This window comes from Raphanus sativus, chromosome 5 (genome assembly GCF_000801105.2).
Source record: "Raphanus sativus cultivar WK10039 chromosome 5, ASM80110v3, whole genome shotgun sequence".
Lineage (NCBI taxonomy): Eukaryota > Viridiplantae > Streptophyta > Magnoliopsida > Brassicales > Brassicaceae > Raphanus > Raphanus sativus.
In genome coordinates, this window is record NC_079515.1 from 6,925,581 (window position 1) to 6,945,245 (window position 19,665).

Sequence of the window (19,665 nt, forward strand, 5' to 3'; positions counted from 1 at the left end):
TTTTTATACTGTTATCCATATTACCAGATAGTTTTCAAAGGTATTTCATTTTTAACAATATAGATGGGAGCATAGAAGAAGATAGTACTAGGCATTTTATCTGGTATCCGAACCCATATCAAACCTGAACCTAATCCAAAAAAATTCAATCGAAATTCGAATCAAAATAGCAAAATATCTTAATGTGTATTAAATTAGGAAAAATTGGATATTCGAACCCAAATAGATAATATCCGAACCATATGGATGTTCAAAGATAGCTGAACATATGTATAATTAACCTTGTACTCCTAGTTTATTTTTCTAATTTTATTCAAAATATTTATATTGATAGTGCACATGGCTCAAGATCTAGGTAATATACATATAGCTATAAAAAAAAATATTTGGTACTCATTTAAAATGTATGTCAAGCTTATTGTTTCATGCATTAACGAAATTTGCATATAAAATATCAAACAACAGCTAGATTAATGCCTTTCTATTTCAAATTTTTTTATCTTCAACCTTATTAATCTTCCAACCTGTTAAATATTAGAAAATCTGTTAATTAATCATAAATTTTTAAGTATAAAAAACTTGAGTAATGAAGAATTTGAATTTTTCTTTCAAAATCTAAATATTTTAATTTGATCCGAAATAACTGAATCTGAACTAAAAATATTTGAACCAGGCCAGATATGTAAAAATATCCGAATGAATACCAAATACCAATATCAAAATCAAAATATCCAAAAATTTGAAATATCCGATCTAAACCTAAAGGGATATGTGAACGCACATTACCTAGAAGAAAAAGAAAGCTACAACTCTAAGCCGTTAATATTTGTTAATTATGAAATTGACTATACTATAGTCTACCAATAACTTAGAATTCACGTAATTTTCTTCTCGTTGACAATATTAGGCCATTTAATTGTGTCGATTCCTAACTAATAAAACGGTCAATAACATGCTTGATTTTAATAAGATAGATTTATTCATTCAACCCGGTTTAATTCAGATCCGATTACGAACCGATTCTAACAAAATTTGATTTATCTTAGTTGAGTCCATATATACAATTAAATTCGTATATACTTTATACAGATAAAGATGATATCGAAGCATATCAGATAGGACTTCCATTCCAGAGTCGTATCTTTTTATGAAATCTTTAACATTTGCACCAAATAATCTTTTTATGAAATCACCCCTATAACCATTAACGGATACTCTCGTACGCTTGTGGAACTATGAAGAAAGTAGTAACCTGTTACAGATCTAAGAACACGAAAAAACAGAAAACAGTTTTTTGGATCACAGATTCCACGTTTGGAAAAACAGTTAGGGACATTCATTTCACCGAAAACTCGTATTAATTAGTCTCACCAACATTACTCTCTACTCGTCTTTATCAGAAACCATATACTTTTGTGTATCGTCTTTGTGCTCGGTTCTTTTTCTGAACATATTGATTGCGATCCAATTATTTTATAGCTTGGTGATAAAGCTTATCTGAATTCATCCGAAACATCTTCCTTGTGTAATTTTTCAAGGCCATTAACATTTTCTCTTTCTCAATAAAAACATTTCACTAAAAGTTCGAAAACATATTTTCTTCCTCTTTTAATCTAAGCAAGACAATCATGTATTTGTCTCTTGTTGAAACATCTAACCAAACGATTGTTAATTAGTATATGATAACCTAAAATGCTAACAAAATTATATATTAGTTTAATCTGAACTATACGCTAGAGTTTTCTAAATGTTGATTCTGTACACAGTATAAACTAAAATCAATATACATGTACACAGGGGCGGATCTACCTTCAACAAGGTGGGGCAGCTGCAACCATAAAAACTACAAATATTTTTATTTTCATATGATATAGTGAAACTTCAGCAGCAAAGTTGGTCTCAACCCTCATTATGCCCCCAATAAACCACCGATTGAATAGGCACGCTTTTCGAAGCTATTTCAAAAGTATAGATCTACGCCCTCCCTCTGCAGCTCCGTCGTATTTTTACGCCGGCAACCACCGTATCTGCTCACCGGAGAAGAAAAATCTCACCAAGTATATTCTCCTCCTCATGGTAATTAGCTCTACGGTGTTAGAAATGGCGTTTGGAGCTCGATTTGCAGTAGATCTGTTGTCTTTTGAAAACCTCTCCTTAAAGTAAAGCAAAGTTAGTTTCTCCTTTTCCTCGACACTGAGGACCTCTTCGACGATTCCTATTATTACGGTGGGGGAAGCTGCTTCACCTGTTACGGGAGCCTCTACCTTAGTCTACACTGTGAAGATCGATTACCCTACCTTGTTTGTAAGGCCATATCTCAGTCACCTTAAAGTTCAACTCTTCACTCCGGTATGGCGCATCGCTACTCAAGATCCGAGAAAGGAAAATGGGTGCCAGAGGCCTCTAAAACCATGGATCGAAGATCTTCTCCACAAGGTCGGAGAGCCCCCGTTCTGCTCCCTGCAAGCGACAACTCGGATCTTATAGAAGATAACAAGCTCACTCTCTTAGGTCGGGTAACAAAGCCCACGGTTCAAAAACCTCAGTGGGTTCTAGATTGGCTCATACAATTCTGGAACCTAGAAACAGCTGTCACAGGAAGAACACTCGGACCGGACCTCTTCCAAGTCAAGTTTGAAACAGAGGAAGCCCTCCTGTCGGTCATGAGGCGAGCCCCCTTCCACTACAAGCGATGGATGGTTATACTGCAGCGATGGGAGCCGATAATCTCCAACTCATTCCCCAAACGCACTCCTTTCTGGATTAATATCCATGGTCTACCTCTCCACCTCTGGACGCATCAGGTTCTAAAAGCTCTTGGAGATGAGATAGGCCCCAGAATTGATGAAGATGTTCCTCAAGGTAGAATACGTATTGATGTAGACTGCCTCCGCATTTTAGAAATGCAATTACCGGTCCAACTTCAGTCGGGAGAGACCTTTACTGTGGACTTGGAATATGAAAATCTACAGAAACACTGCTTCTACTGCTACTCCCTCTTTCATGAGGTGGATGATTGCCCTACAAAGCCAACGTCAGAACGCACCTCTACCCACTCTTTGGGAATCAGTCAACAAAATACTCTGAGGAGCATTGAAGATCATAGGCGCAGACATGATCATCGACGGACCTCCTCTAATCAAACGAGGCACTCAGGGGCCTACCAGAGAGAGGATTTCTCCCGATCACAAAGATCAGCTACCTCTCGACCTGTGTACTCGGAGAGGAGACCATATGACGAAGCCATGCGACACCACTCTGGTTATGAGGTACGCCCTGCAGAGAGAGCTACTGAATCACGACAAAGGCACCATCAGCAGCGAGTCTCCTTTGAAAGGAGAGAGCTCCGAGACCGCTCCCCTACACGCTCCTCTAGAGATCATCACACTCCATCAGACAGGTCTCACTACTCTCAATCGTCAAGGACACCTCCTCCGAACCCACCTAGAACCCCTCTGGAGCTACCGGTTATTCCGGAACGTGGTGAAGTCACCAGTCAGACAGTGGGACGCCGATCAGCACTTGAAAGGGTGGAGCTACCCCAACAGGAACAACAGAGATCAGGTGGCCTCTCGAGCTCTCTCTTAGCTCGTCTGCAGGATGTTGAGGTCACCTATGAACAAGAAGACCTTCGTAACAAACTGAATGAAGGAAGCTCCGGAAGTAAGAGAGCTCAGAGATCACCAGAAGAGAACCTCAGCTCAGGGCAGAGAGTTCCTGCGACTCTGCGTATTGGATCTCCACCAGGGGCGGCTACAAAAACACCACGAGCTTCTGCGAATAAAAAGCAGGCTGCTGGCAAGGCGGTAGTGAAGAGGAAAACCCCAGCTAAACCAGCACCTCAGGGGAAGAAGGCACCAAAAGCCAAAGTCAACAGAAGCCCTCTACAAAGCACGAGACTGTCTAAACAAATGACGACTCGGTCTGCGAATCAAGCACGCAAGCGGCTTTGTATAGAAAGGGAGACGACTGATAATTTACCTGGTTCTCAGGCTCAAGATCCACCGGCTATGGTGCAGGTTCCGGCTATAAGGAAGCGTCGTGCGGATTTTCGGGTTCCGCAAAACCCGATTCCTTAGCACTCGTGTGCTGGAACTGTCAGGGACTAGGAGGAGAACTGACAGTTCCAAGGATCCGGGAAATAAACAAGACACTGTCCCCGGATATACTCTTTCTTATGGAGACCAAGAACCAAGATGACTTTGTGCTCTCGGAATTGCGCTTTCTTGGTTATGAACATCACTTTACAGTCCCTCCAATAGGGCTCAGCGGAGGACTGGCGCTGTTTTGGAAATCAGGCTTCTCTCTCGACATCCTTGAATCAACTCCTCACTTTATTGATGCCAAATTGAAGGTAAAGAGAGCCGATTTCTATATAACTTTTATTTATGGAATGCCACAACAGGAGCACCGTGCTGCGTTCTGGGAAACAATCTCCCATCTTGGTAGAGGCAGAGATACGGCCTGGCTTCTGTCGGGTGATTTTAATGACATCCTGGATAACGTAGAGAAGGTGGGAGGACCAGAAAGATGTGAGGGCTCTTTCATCCCATTTCGTGGTTTTGTCTCTGAGAATGGCCTATGGGATGTGAAGCATATAGGCAACCCACTGTCATGGAGAGGTCAAAGATGTACCCACTTCATTAGGGCCCGGCTTGATCGCTCGTTAGCAAACTGTGCTTGGACAGATTTATTCCCGTCGGGCCGCTGTGACTACCTCAGATTTGAGGGATCTGACCACCGCCCCTTGGTCACCTATCTAGATACCTCCAGGAAGAAACGGAGACGCTTATTTCGTTACGATCGGAGCATAAAGGACCTGCCAGAAGCTAAAGGGATCATTGAGGAAGCATGGAGGAAAGACGTTCTGGAGCAAGTGGAGGATAAAATAAAGCGTTGTCGTAATGAACTGATTCGATGGTTCAAAATCAAGAAGGAGAACAGTGCCAAAGCGATTGTGGCGCTCCAAACCAGCTTAGAGGAGCACCTTTCCTCAGGGGAACCTTCTCCTGAAAAGATTAAAGAGATCTCTCAACAGCTCAGCAAAGCTTATAAGGAGGAAGAGCAGTTCTGGCGACAAAGAAGTTGAGTACAGTGGCTACAAGGGGGGGGATCGCAACAGCGCTTACTTCCATGCGGTCACCAAGTGTAGGAGATCTTATAATCGGCTGACTACCATTGAGAATGAGTTGGGAGTGGCATTCCATGAGGAGGCTGAAATTGGTGGAGTGTTTGCTGATTACTACTCAAACCTCTTCACCTCTGCTGGCTCAACTGGATTAGCGACAGTGGAGGAGGTCATCTCTTGTTGCATTTCGCAGGAAACTAATCAAGCCATTACTGCCATCCCGTCTGATCTTGAGATCCATCATGCAGTTCTTGACATAAATGCAGAGAAAGCGCCGGGACCCGATGGGTTCTCATCAGGTTTCTACCACTCGTTCTGGAATGAGATAGGGGAGGACATCTGCCGGGAAGTTAGAGAGTTCTTCTTGTCGGGGAAGATGGACACTAAAATCAATGAGACAAATATCTGCCTACTTCCCAAAGTTCCAGGTGCAAAGAGTCCCTCTGAGTTCCGCCCAATTGCTCTTTGCAATGTTCGATACAAGATCATTGCAAAGATACTCACTCTGCGCCTGCAACGGTACCTCGATCTCATTGTGCCCAAGCATCAGTCAGCGTTTGTCCCGGGAAGATCCATCACTGATAATATCCTGATTACTCACGAGACCCTGCACTACTTGAAGATTTCAGAAGCGACGAAACGGTGTGCCATGGTAGTAAAGACTGATATGAGTAAGGCGTACGATCGGATAGAGTGGGATTTCCTCGAGAGGGTTCTTCTGCAACTGGGCTTTGATCCAGTGTGGGTGAATTGGGTGATGGAGTGTGTCACTACGGTCTCTTACTCGTACCTCATTAACGGAGCACCTTATGGTCAGGTCCAACCGTTCCGGGGACTGCGCCAAGGAGACCCTTTATCTCCGTATCTGTTCATCTTATGTGCGGAGGTACTCACTGGGCTATGTATGAAAGAGCAGCAGTTGGGACGGTTCAAGGGCTTGCAAGTCGCACGCAGATGCCCATTCATTAACCACCTTTTGTTTGCTGATGACACAGTCTTCTTTAGTAACACCAGTGTAAAGAGTTGTACCTCTCTAATGAGGATCCTCAAGCAATATGAAGAATGTTCGGGTCAGTGTATTAACCTGGACAAATCGACAGTCTCTTTCTCCTCCAAGACGCCTGCAGAGATAAAGAGCAGAGTACAAGCAGCGATTGGAATTGATAAAGAGGGTGGAATGGGAAAATATCTAGGGCTCCCGGAGACCTTTGGGAGGAAGAAGAAGGATGTATTTACGGGTCTGGTGGACAAAATCCGCCAACGAGCTCAGTCTTGGCCCACTAAATTTCTTTCAGGAGCAGGAAAGCATGTCATGCTTCAAACTGTTCTATCGGCGCTCCCCAACTACTCCATGTTAAGCTTCAAGATTCCAAAGTCTCTGTGTAAGCGCATCCAATCGGTTCTTACCCGATTTTGGTGGGATAGTGCACCTGATAAACACAAGATGGCGTGGGTCTCGTGGGACAGAATGGCCACACCCAAGTGTGTTGGAGGTTTAGGCTTCAAGGATTTGGAAACATTCAATGACTCCTTGCTAGCTAAATTGGGATGGCGTATCATGAATAATCCAGAAGCTTTGCTCTCACAGGTCTTAAAAGGCAAGTACTTTCCAGAATGCTCCTTTATGGAGAGCACACAAAAGCAAGCTGCATCACATGGCTGGACAGGAATATTGGCAGGCAAGGAAGTCCTCAAAAAAGGGTTAGGCTATTTGGTGGGGGATGGAGAAAATATTGCTGTCTGGTATGACCCATGGCTCTCCACGTCAAAACCCCTAACCCCCATAGGCCCGCCAACGTTTGAAAACCAACAGCTCAGAGTAAGAGATCTTCTCCTGCCAGGGACTAACGAGTGGAACTTGCCGATGGTGCGATTGCATTTACCTCAGTATGAGGAGGTTATTAGACAACTAATTCCCAGTGCTCTAAAACCACCAGATAAGATGGTCTGGTTAGGAGAATGCAAAGGAAACTACACAACAAAAACTGGTTATAAAATGGCCAATCTCATTGAGCAGCACCAATTGCCATTTGGGTTTGAATGGGTTAAGCATGTCTGGCGGTTGGACGTACCAGGGAAGTTACAACACTTCTTATGGAGGGCGTTGAATGAGGCTCTCCCGGTGGCGGATCTCCTGCTCCGAAGAGGAATTGAAGTTGCTCCAGAATGTAAAGTTTGTGGAGAGGTGGAAACGATTCCTCATCTGCTATTCCTCTGTCCCTTTGCGCAAAAGACTTGGGAACTGGCGCCTTTGGTCCTGACAAGAACACAGGCCCAAGCCTTCCCCCCAAGTGATCTTCGCCAGATGCTCACTCTTTTACCAAATGTGATCAATCTACCACCTGCAGGCCTCACTTGTTCTCCCCTGTCCCCATGGATCGTGTGGAACCTTTGGACAGCAAGGAACAAGAGACTCTTTGAAAACAAAGTATACACAGCTGAGGAAACCCTTTCAAAGGCGGTTAGAGATGCTAAAGAATGGGAGTTAGCTAAGGAAAAACCTGTAACAAAAGAGCTTCTTTCAAGGAGCAATTTTGGAGCCATTAAGCAAGATATTCCGACATGTTCGGTTGATGGAGCCTGGAATGCTGATTCATATTGTGCTGGATTTGGTTGGTTTTTTCAGGACAAGAAGAATCACTTGGAGACTCATGGTGCAGCATCTCGCAGGTGTGTCGGATCGGCGCTAACAGCGGAGGCCCTCGCCATAAGAGAGGCACTGCAAGAGGCGTCAAGGAAGAGAATCTCAAAGCTACAGATATTGTCGGACTCAAGCGTCCTAGTTTCAGCCCTGCGATCAGGGTCGGTTCTGAACGAGATAGCGGGGCTGTTATTTGATATCAGCCACCTCATTCCTCTCTTCACTACTTTATCTTTTGTCTTAATTCCTCGCACTGCAAATGTTGTAGCAGATCGTCTTGCTAAGGATGCTCTAGCTTCTCTTTCTTTGCAAAACATTGGGTGAGATATGTTTTATTTATGAATGAAGTAAGCCGTTGACCAAAAAAAAAAAAACCACCGATTGAATCTCCATCAAAACGTTTGACCCAATTTGAATACTTTTTCTAATTTTCTTTTTTTGGCTACTTATTTCCCTTTTCTTTACTTTGCTTTCTTTTAGTTTTTGTTATGTTCATCGATTCTTTTCTGTTTTTTTTTTAATTTATTTTTCTGATTCTTTGGGCCACCTATCATATTCTTTTCTCCTTACATTACATTTTTTTTTTATAAAACAAAATTTTTAACATGGTTGAATCTAGAGGAGTCGAAAGTCCGTCGATAAACTTTTTCTTCAGAACATTCAAATTGGTCCTAAAGTATAGACCTATATCCGTGTTAGATGAACAAAATAATCTGATTTAGTTTCGCATAACACGAGGATCGAACCTGAAATATGTTAGCTTCTCAGGTACGTCCTTATGTTACATTCTTTTAGTTTTTCTTTTCTTTTTATACATTGGTTCTTTGGTTCTTTTCAATTCAAAATCAGTTTTGTGTTCAATAATTTTTACCAAATAGTTTTAGTAGCTTAATACAATATTCTCATCCTTTATTTGTACAATGTCATTTTGTTTTGTATTTATTCGTTTCTTTTCTTCTATTGAAATATATAAAATTTATATAACACTATCAAATATATATATAATATTTATTTATTAGAATATTAAGTAACTATATATTTATTTTTGTCCTCATTCAAAATATTTTCTAGATACACCACTGCATTGAAAATAGATATAAAAGCAGTGAACCAGTGGACCGGTTTAATATATGTGTACTGTGTACATGTCACATTATGATAAACGTATACGTGAAACTAAACCTAACAGGTCACATTATGCATGTTGCTCTAGTCATTCTTTGTCTTGTCTTCTCAATCAACCGTTTCCACCTATACCCATTTATTAAACCAAACCGGTCCACTGGTTCACTGCTTTTATATCAACTATTACTGAAACAAAAAGATGAAAAGAATGAAACAGTTGGGTTTTCCTCTACCATTGAAAATATATATACTTTCTTCAAGGTTATATTAATTTTCAATAGAGTCGGTAGAGAAGCTCTAAAACCACACTTAAATCAATACCAACTCTGGCCGGTATTTACTTCTGTTGGCATTTTAATTATTAATGTCACATCGCTCCAGCAAAATTGTATAAAGCAGGCTACCTTTTACCCTTAAATTCGAATTAAGCAACCGAAAATTGAGATCAACCGGCATAATGCGGATTCAATATGGCTTTTTCTTTGGGTTCGTGAAATGAAAGCATGAGGATAACCAAACTTAAACCAAAATCTAGCAAAACCGATCGGTTAAAATCAAATTAATGTCTTATTCCTTTAATTTTCGGTTGGGATAATTGATGTCACGGCTATAGCTTCGGCTTCCTATATATCCATACATACACTTCCAAGGGAAATATGAAAGTCATCTTCTCTTCAAGCAACTCAAACTCCAGTTAAAGAAACAAAATTGAGACGATGATGAAATCAAAGAGCATAGCTGCAGCTTCTGCATCATGTTTTCTTATTATGAGCTTGTTATGCAACTACATTAGTGGCGACCAAAATGAGACTAATTATGAAGGACTATCTTACAATTACTACGAGAAAACATGTCCAAGACTCGAAGAGATCGTGAGATCTTCTATTTCACCACTGTTTGCTATTGATCCTACGGCTCCTGCCGCCTTGCTAAGGCTTATGTTTCATGACTGTCAAGTTCAGGTTCTCTACCCCTTCCTACATCCATCTCTCTCTCTCTCTCAAATTGTTTTCCACTCGATCAAATTAGGACTACGGTTTGAAAAGTATTAATTTGTTAACTATGTTAAGGATTCCATGAATACGTTAATCAAGTGAATTAACATACATGATCATTTTTGGTTATATATTATTCATTTGAAGATGCCACAATTGGTCATTAATTTGTACATGAATTTGAGCTTTTGTTTTATACATTATTTAATATTGGGTTGCTTTTATATGTATACAAACAAAAGTTTGAGATATTTTATTTCTCAAGAAAAAGTTTGAGATGTTTCATATATATGGTTATGAATTTTTGCTGACTATGTAATTTATTTGATAGTGATCTATATGTATTTAGAAGAGAACATGACATGGAAATTCCGCTAAGGCCACCTTACTTAGCTAAACATGTCACGGTCCATTTTGTAGGAAGCATGAAGTCTTTTTATTTGTTTCCATGCTAGCTATAACACTCAATTTATCATTGTTCTCGGTCCTATTTATTACATACTGATCATCATTTAATCAGTTGTCGAAAGAACAAATGTGTGTTGAATTTGCTACTTCATTTCACAGGGATGTGACGCATCTATCCTAATCGAGACAAGTGGGGACCAGCAGTTCACGGAGCTTGACTCAGCCAAGAACTTCGGAATCAGAAAGAGGGAACTCATTGGCTCAATCAAAACCTCACTAGAGGTCGAATGTCCCCAGCAAGTCTCTTGCTCTGACCTCATCATCCTCGCGGCAAGAGAAGCCGTCGCTCTCACTGGTGGCCCACTCATCGCAGTGCCATTAGGAAGAAAAGACTCTCTCTCCACTCCCAGCAAACACGTGGCTGACTCTGAGCTTCCTCCCTCCACTGCTGATGTCGACTCTATCTTAAATCTCTTTGCCAGCATAGACATGACCATCGAGGAATCCGTTGCCATTATGGGTATAGACATAATTAATTATAGTCTCGTTCTTTTTTTCTTCTTACTGTTTTCAACTTTTCTGCCTATTCAAAGTATAATAAATATATATTTATATCTATAATTATTTTTATAATATATTATCTAATAACTATTAACCAAATTAATTAGTTTGAATATTTTTGGAATATTCAACTTTTACAACTTTTAATATTTATTAAATAAATATTTATAAAAATAAAAAATCTATTTTTCATAACGGAAAGAAATGAAGTTATGAATATAAAATTTACAGCAACTGTATATATATAATATATGAGTTAGGTATTTTATATATTTATTTCTTGTAATAAAGAGTTTTGGATTACTCATATATATTTCATATCTTAAACACTTTTTGGTTGGTTTTGTTTGATTTGTAGGTTCACATTCAATAGGAGTGACACACTGTAACAACGTATTATCGCGATTTGATAACGAAAACGCGACGAACACGAACATGGATCCACGTTTTCAAACGTTTCTGCGCGTTGTTTGCCCAGAGTTTTCTCCGACATCCAAAACAGCAGAAGCTACATTTGTTCCCAACGACCAGACTTCGTTGATCTTTGACACAGCTTATTACGATGATTCCATCGCGGGACGTGGCAATCTGAGAATTGACTCGGAGATAGGAGTGGACCCACGCACACGCCCGTTTGTCGAAGCGTTTGCGGCTGATCAGGACCGTTTCTTCAACGCCTTCTCTTCCGCGTTTGTTAAATTGTCTTCTTACAAAGTGTTAACCGGGAATAATGGAGTGGTTAGAAACGTGTGTGACAAGGTAGATTGATGTATATTTATAACAATCAAATATGTTATACTCTGTTTTTAAAAAAAAAAACATAGTGTGAAGCGTATTGTTGATATATATTATTTCACAAATTCATCGCAAGTTACTAAACAACAAGACCTGTACCAAACTAGTTAACAGAAAAAGGTTAATACAAAGAACAAAACTTAGCTACACCCCCTAAGGTGAACCTCTACATTTACCCACCAATAGGAATTAGTTAATTGAGATTTGATATCTCTTAAAAAAGGAAACCAAGTAATAAAAATTTAATGAAATAAAATTATGTTTTTAGATAAATAAAAAATAGTGGCAATTATAAAAAAAAAATTATTTTAGTATTGATAAATCCGTCCAAAAATACTGAACCCTATACCCTAAATTCTAAATACTAAACCCTAAACTCTTGGGGAAAGTCTGAACCCTTAGGCAAATCTTATACCCTAAATCTTTAATTTTAAACTCTAAACCCTACCCTTAATCATAAACCATAATATTAAACCCTAAATTCTAACACGAAACCCTAAACCCTAAACTCTTTGACAAATATTAAATCATAAACTCTTAATCCTAAACCATGACCATTTTGGAATTTAGGATTTAGGGTTTAGTATTAGGGGTTATGATTTATGGTTTAGGGATTAGGATTTAGTTTATGATTTAAGGTTTGGTTTAAATTTAAGGGTTTAGTGTATATGATTTGCCCAAGGGTTCAGGCTTTTCCCAAGAGTTTAGGGTTTAGTATTTAGAATTTAAGGTTTAGGGTTTAGATTTTAGGGTTTAGGGTTTAGTATTTTTTGATGGATTTATCAATATTAAAAAGAATATATTTTTTTGATAATTGCTACTATTTTTTATTTATCTGAAAACATAATTTTATTTCATTAAATTCTTATTACTTGGTTTCCTTTTTTAAGAGATATCAAATCTCAATTAACTAATTCCTATTGGTGGGTGAATGTAGAGGTTCACCTTAGGGAGTGAATGTAAGTTTTGTTCTAATACAAACTATGTTTGGAAAAGTATACAAAACAAAAAGAGTTCGCCCTAGTTTTTCTCTCTGGCCCGAGAATCGAGAAGCCAATAAACATCATCTCTCTCGATGCAGGTGAGGCATTTGGCCGCCGGCGTCGGGTTCTCTGTCCTATAATCTGCTATTCATTGCCTTTAATTCGCTCACCACCGTGTTTCATTCGTTTCCGCCGCTTGCGTTTTGGTTTCGGAATCTGGGATACCGGATCCGTGATCTCTTGGGGGACTCCCCACTTCTCCATCATGCCGTTCAGATTCAGTCACCCCCAAACCTCTAGATCTACAGATACAGCCTTATCTATATGGCTCTAGAACCTAGCTTATAAAATAACAATGCATTAATACAAAATACCATTTAGCTTTGTTATTCCAAGAGTTATAGTGAACGACCAGGGCAAAGTCATATGATTTAAGTATGGATCTTCTAAGCAACATATGAATCTGAAAATCCAGGAGAAATGAGTCCTTGACAGACAGTAGAAATGGTTCTTTATTAACCTACAAAATCAGAACTTGATCGCCACACATACGATTTGCTTAGAGCAACTCCATTGCTGAACCTCTTTAATGAGGTTCTAAGCAATTCTCCAGAATTAATTTAATTAATTTTAATTAATTATCAAAAGTTAAGGAGTTTCAAGCATTTGTAAGTCTATTGGTGAATCCCAAAATGAGGTTCTTATGAAATTTTTTTTTTTTTGCAACTCATTGGAATAAAATAATATTATAAAAATTATGAAAAATAAAATTATGATTATTGAAAAAACAAATATTAAACATACAATAATTAGGATCATACACTTATCAGGATTATTGGTTTCCAAATTTTGCAAATATATTTGCAATTAAATCGGTCTTCAAACGTTCATGTATGCTTTGGTCGCGAAGATCCTCCTGAGTGGGAATTATATTACCGAGATTCGTAGGCATGTCGGTAGAGAACGATAAATCCACCTCTGAACTTCTGCTTATTTCTCCTTCTAACCACATATTTGTATCGTATTGATAAGTGTATCCATCTCGTTCGTCTTCCACTATCATATTGTGTAGTATGATACATGCTCTGATAATGTTGCTGATTTTCTCCTTGTCCCAAAGAAGCGCCGGGTTTCTAACAATTGCAAAACGAGCTTGCAAGACTCCAAATGCACGCTCGACATCTTTTCTGGCGCTTTCTTGACGTTCTGCAAATAACTTCGCCTCAGGACCTTGAGGAAGAGAGATGGATTGGATAAAGGTAGGCCACTTTGGATATATACCGTCGGTGAGGTAGTAGGCCCTATGGTAGGTGTGACTGTTGACGGTGAACTTAAGTCTTGGAACTCGACCATAGATTATGTCATCAAAAACCGGAGACCGATCAAGGACGTTAATATCGTTTAAGGTACCTGGTGGTCCAAAAACGCGTGTCATATCCAAAGGTCTTGTGAAGCTACCGCCTCTAGAACAATAGTTGGCTTTCCTGCACCACGTGTATATAGACCTTTCCAAGAGTGTGGATAATTTTTCCACTCCCAATGCATACAGTCAATGCTTCCTATCATTCCAGGGAAACCGCGTACCTCTCCGATATCAAGTAGTCGTTGAAGATCTTCAGGTGTGGGTTTTCGTAGATACTTATCTCCATATAAATCAATGATTCCTTGAGTAAATTTTTCCAAACACAATAAGGCAGTGGACTCACCCATGCGGAGATATTCGTCCACCATGTCACCCGCACAACCATAAGCTAACATACGAATTGCCGCAGTACACTTTTGTAGTGGAGTTAGCCCAAACCGTCCTACTGCATCTCTTCTATGCTGAAAATAAGGAACTTCATTGGAGAAGCGATTAACAATCCTCGTGAATAATGACCGGTTCATTCGGAAACGGCGCCTAAAATACTCAGGTGGATAAGTCGGCTCCGCACTGAAATAATCATTCCATAAACGGTTGTGCCCATCCTCGCGGTTTCTTTCTATGTATGCTCGTCTCCTCGGTACTGGTGGTTGATAGTCCAGCATGGTGTTGTACATTTCTTCGATTTGTTCTTCGAAATAATCTTCAAACCTGTTTTCTAAATTCCGTTCATCATCGTTGGATGAGAATGCCATGTTTCCTGTAATAAAAGAATTATAAATTCTGTTCAAATATTATATTGAAAGTTATGAAATATTAATTATTATATCAAATACTATATAGATTTTCCTTGCAATATTACATGTATATATTGATCTAAAAAATATCAATTATTATATCAATCAGTCGCTTGTGATAAAGATTTTCCTTGCAATATTACATGTATATATAGATAGGTTCACATGGGCTTTGCAGTATATTTTTGAGGTATCAAATAAAGAAATACAAAGATAGGTTGACATGCTATTTCAATCACTCGCTTGTGATATGCAAGTAAACAAGAACAAGAAGAAAGAAACATAGAAGCATAAACCAAACTTACAAGATGCAGAGAGAAAGTAAAGAAGAAGCAGAGAGAAATACAAAGATGTTTTAATAGAGATAAACAAACACAAGTTTACATAGGTTTTAAATAGAGAAATACAAGTTCACATGACAACAGAAATAAAAAAATAGGTTCACATGACATAAAACAACAAGAGATAGCTAGGTTCACATGACATAAAACAACAAAAGATAGCAGACTCCTCTCTGCTCCCGTGCTCTTCTATTCCACCTGTGACAGAAAGACAACAAATACAACTCATTAGTTAGGCAAGAGACAACAAAGACAACTAACTCAAACAACTAAAAGCTTATCCTAAGTAATACCTCACTGGAAAGACGAACTTATCCTAACATTTCAGACATCAGTTTAAGTTTAAGTGACTCTTCCATTTCTGAAAGAGGGTCACGCTTCTCAAGCAACTTCTCAAGCAACTTCTGCTTGTTCAGTTTGTCTTTCATCTCCACCACACTTTTTATCTCTGTGTGTTTAGACTCCTCTTGAACACCTTTCTTTTTCTTAGCCGCTTTAGCAGCCTTGATACCCGGAGGCCTAGCACCAGGGACCTCCTCTTCGCCTTCACCAGTCTTCCGCTTCGGTGTAGCAAGATTGCCAGGCTTAGCCAAAGAGCACCATTTCTGGTCATGCCTTAGCTCTCTCCAAGCATGCTCCATAGTGAACTTACAACCATGGTCACTGAAGAAAAAGTCGAGTGCTCTCTTCATCACATCATTCTCATTCTCACCGCTTGCTTGGCCCCTCAATGCCGCATCATAGCAACCACAGAATTTGCAGGTTAAGTCATTAAGCCTCCCCCACCTTTGCTTGCACTGACCTAGCTCCCTAGGGGAAAACCCAGCATGTTGAACACTTGAGTTGTAGTACTGGAGGATCCTTGACCAAAAAGTCCCTAACTTTTGCTCATTCCCAACGATTGGATCCTTGCTAGTGTTGAGCCAAGCGCTTATGAGAATAACATCCTCCTTCGGATACCATTTCCTCCTCTCTTTGACAGTGGGTGCCTCTGAGGACTGGCTGCTAAAAGCTGGAAGATCAGCTGAGTCGAGGTCTATGGATTGAGAACCTGAGAGGTTCTCAAACCCTGGAGTGCTAAATTCACCGATTTGGCTTGTTAATAGGCTAACATACCCTGTAGGATACGATGCCATTTTCTAAGTTTGTGGGTTTTGGTTACTTTCTGTGGTTGTGGTAAGCGTGTGTTTTATGGTGGTTTTAAAGTAGTGTTCTTGTTTTAATGATGTATTTACTATCTAACCTAATCCTAACCACCACTCTAGGATAGTTCACATTTAAACAAGCTAGATACTTTAATTAACTTTAAAGACCAATCAACTCAATGCAGTTAGGAAGTTTTTCATTAATTTTTTCAGAAACAATTAAAATAAAAGACACTCAAGCTATCCTATTTTTCACAAGACACTCAAGCTACTTTAAAGTTTGAAATGAACTCGAAGTTACCTTATTATGTGCCATACTCAAGCTCATCAGACACTCGGCTTATGAGCTTCTCCACCTCTCAAGCTCAGACACTCGTTCTATGAGCTTCTCCACCTCTGCCTGCAAATGTTAAAAATATTATACAACATTTTGAAGGCATAAACATAACCTAAATAATAAAGAAAATATAGAAGGCAGCTCACCTTCAACACCAGATTCTCGACTTCCAGCTTTATGACCAGCGATTTATGCTCCTCACTTTTTTCCACCCGCGTTTTCAAGAACCCTATCTCTTCCTCGACTGCACAGACCCAGGGCTGCCTGTAATGCATCCCATCATCCTACACAAATAAAAAATGTATCAAGAACCCACTAGACAGACACAAAAAAATGTATCAAGAACCAAGAAAGTCAATTCACTTACTTTGTACTCCTTGCAAGTGAAGAACCTCTTCCCTGGTAGGTAGTCATAGACTTCTGCTGGAGCTCTCTCGCGCACTAAGCGTTGCCCACAAACACAGCGTTCTTGAATTCCTTGCATCGAGTCGGTTACAAAATGCAGGGAATCGTAGTGGTCCTTCTGCGCCTTCATAGCTCTCATCTCTTCATTAGGATCCATGACCTAACCTCCAATAGTGTCAAAAACAATAACTCGCATCAGTAACAAGAAGTAGCCAATACCATATATCGATTCAAGAAACCCCTATTTTGAAAACCAACCATAAATCGATTTGGAAACCATCTCGAGTACAACCACAAGCGAAGAAGAAAACTCCAAATCCGAATCAAAAATCGTATCCCAAATCGGCTTCAAACCCAGACGAAAACCCTAATTTCAAATCGATCCCAAAATCGATTTTAAACCCAGAATCGAACATAAGTGAGACGAAAACATCAAGGAACAACAAGTAATCACTAAATCGAACCCTAAACAACTCGAATATATGATTTTCCTATCAATTTACCTAAGAAAAGCTTTCGATTTCGAATCGCCAAAGATCGCCTTCGGTGGTTTTCTTTTTCTCTCTCTCGCGTAAATGATTTTTTTTTTTGGTTAACGCGACTTGGCGAAAATCAGACGCACAGGACGTGCCACGTCAGTAAGGATTGCCTCTAAAATCTCCTAATTAAGGGACACCTCTACCCAGCCCAATAACTTTTAATTGTTTTTTAATCCAACCCACCTAAGAAATTGAGCTAAGGAGTTCAAATAAGCCCGCGATGGAGATGGTCTTAGGTTCCTCTGTTCTGTAATAGTAAACCTACAGTCTTTTGGGCACTTTAGTCTTTACTTAATTGGAGGCAAAAGAGTTTACATAAGAGTTTCTTATACTATCTCCTATGGTGCATCATTTTGAGGAAAAACATAAAAATGAGGGAAAACATTTTCATCATTTCTAATGGTGCATCGCTTTAAAGGAGAAAAATGTGTTTGTAAATAGTATTCTCTCAAATTTGAAGAAATTAACAAATTCATTTTTGTCTCAAAATGATGCACCGTTGGAAAAAAATTCATTTTCTTTATGTTTTGTCTCATTTTGTGTTAAGTTTTATATTTATAAATTAACCCAACGGAAGAACTCCAGCAAAGACTTCCACTATGAGCTCGATCGATCGACTGGATACTGAACTATGATTTTAAAAAAAAAATTATATAATTTTATTTTATATTTGAAAATTCAATATTTTTATACTTTTAGAAAAAAATATTAATATTTTCATAATATAATTATAAGTTTATATAAACCCTTGTATCTTTATAGAAATTAAACTTATGTACATAATGAAAATTTAGATAAAATAAAATCTGGATAAAATTTATAAGTTTTATAAATAGTAACAACTATTTTCGAATTAGTAATAATTAGTAATAACATTATGTAGTTGAAACTATTCTTTTTGAGGGAAAGTTGAGAGAAATTAATATAAGAGAAAAAGACTAAAATAGCATTAAACCAAGTTTTTGTCACAAAAATAACATCAAAAAGAAAAAGATGACAAAAAAAAGTTTTATTGAAAGGGTAAATATGTATTTATAACCCTTAGGTTAATTAATTTAAGACTTAGAGTTTATAATTAAAGAGTGAAGTTTTAGGAATGTGTTCAAATATTTAAAAACAAAAAAAAATATTAAAACAAAATGTGTTATTTTGGTCATTTTATTTTAGGGAAAATTGACATTTAAATCCCAAACTTACAAAAATAAGCCAAAACAAACCTGAACTCTTAAACAGGCCATTTAAACTCTCAACCATTATGCTAACACAAACAAATCCCTAACTATTGTTGACCAAGCCAAAAAAAAAACACGAGTTTAGTTACACGTTAAATCATCATTAACAGATGTTAACCACAAAACGACGTGTTTTAATTTATTCTAAAATCCTCAATCTGTCATGAGTTTCAGAGAGAACATGGATTAAAGCATGTTTTCATTAAACTTACAAAGACAAGACAGCCAGACAATGACACAATTCATAACAGAAAAAAAAGTTCATGGATGTATTGAAGAAGCTTGAAGCTGGAAACGAAAACAGAGTTGAGGAAGTTGAAGGAGAGAGAGTCAGAAACAGAGGTGACTGTGGCTACTTTGAACGCCGAGATGCGTAAGACATGTCAGAGATGGCTAAAGCAGAAGCTGATGCTGCAGGAAGAGTGCAGCAGCAATGACCAAACCTGTGAGCGTCAAGGAAACAAAAGAAAAGGAAAATGGAGAGGAAGAGAGGAGGAAAGAGCTGATGAGGAAGATGGCGAAGGAGTATCATACACTGGATCAGATACTTGATAGTAACAAAGGAAACAGAAACAAGTATTTTGCAAAGAAGAAGAAGAAGAACCCTACTGTTCCTCCTTTGGGAGATTTCTAAATAAAATCATGTACACTGCAAGTGTGTGCATATATATATATATGCATGTATGCACTTCAATATCGGTGATATCTGTGTATATGTGTGTGTGTTCTTTATTTGTTTCTCTTTGATTCTTTTTGTTTGGATTTTGTATGCAAAACAGCAACGTGTGTGTTCCCTCTTTTATCCTATAACAGTTTTAACTTTTAATCTAATGCTATCACATACTAAAGAAAAGTAAACATAGAACAACG

At 38.6% G+C, this 19,665-nt stretch overlaps 3 protein-coding genes and 1 pseudogene across 3 annotated transcripts; 2 read left to right on the top strand and 2 right to left on the bottom strand.

The window, feature by feature from the left end:
* Positions 1 to 9,364: 9,364 nt before the first annotated feature.
* Positions 9,365 to 11,720, top strand: LOC108860949 (peroxidase 29). Its single transcript, XM_018634784.2, has 3 exons — positions 9,365 to 9,856; positions 10,457 to 10,817; positions 11,217 to 11,720. The coding sequence occupies exons 1-3, from the start codon at positions 9,611 to 9,613 to the stop codon at positions 11,624 to 11,626; spliced, it is 1,017 nt and encodes a 338-aa protein (XP_018490286.1). The 5' UTR covers positions 9,365 to 9,610; the 3' UTR covers positions 11,627 to 11,720.
* Positions 11,721 to 13,468: 1,748 nt separating this feature from the next.
* LOC130494819 (uncharacterized) lies at positions 13,469 to 14,754 on the bottom strand. Its single transcript, XM_056985618.1, has 2 exons — positions 14,184 to 14,754; positions 13,469 to 14,046 (listed from the first exon to the last, which is right to left on the bottom strand). The coding sequence occupies exons 1-2, from the start codon at positions 14,752 to 14,754 to the stop codon at positions 13,469 to 13,471; spliced, it is 1,149 nt and encodes a 382-aa protein (XP_056841598.1).
* A 694-nt stretch (positions 14,755 to 15,448) lies between these two features.
* LOC108858070 (glutathione S-transferase T3-like) lies at positions 15,449 to 16,273 on the bottom strand. The gene has a single exon (XM_018632053.1). The coding sequence runs from the start codon at positions 16,271 to 16,273 to the stop codon at positions 15,449 to 15,451; it is 825 nt and encodes a 274-aa protein (XP_018487555.1).
* A 1,510-nt stretch (positions 16,274 to 17,783) lies between these two features.
* On the top strand, positions 17,784 to 19,429 carry LOC108858071 (uncharacterized; annotated as a pseudogene).
* The last annotated feature ends 236 nt before the right edge of the window (positions 19,430 to 19,665 follow it).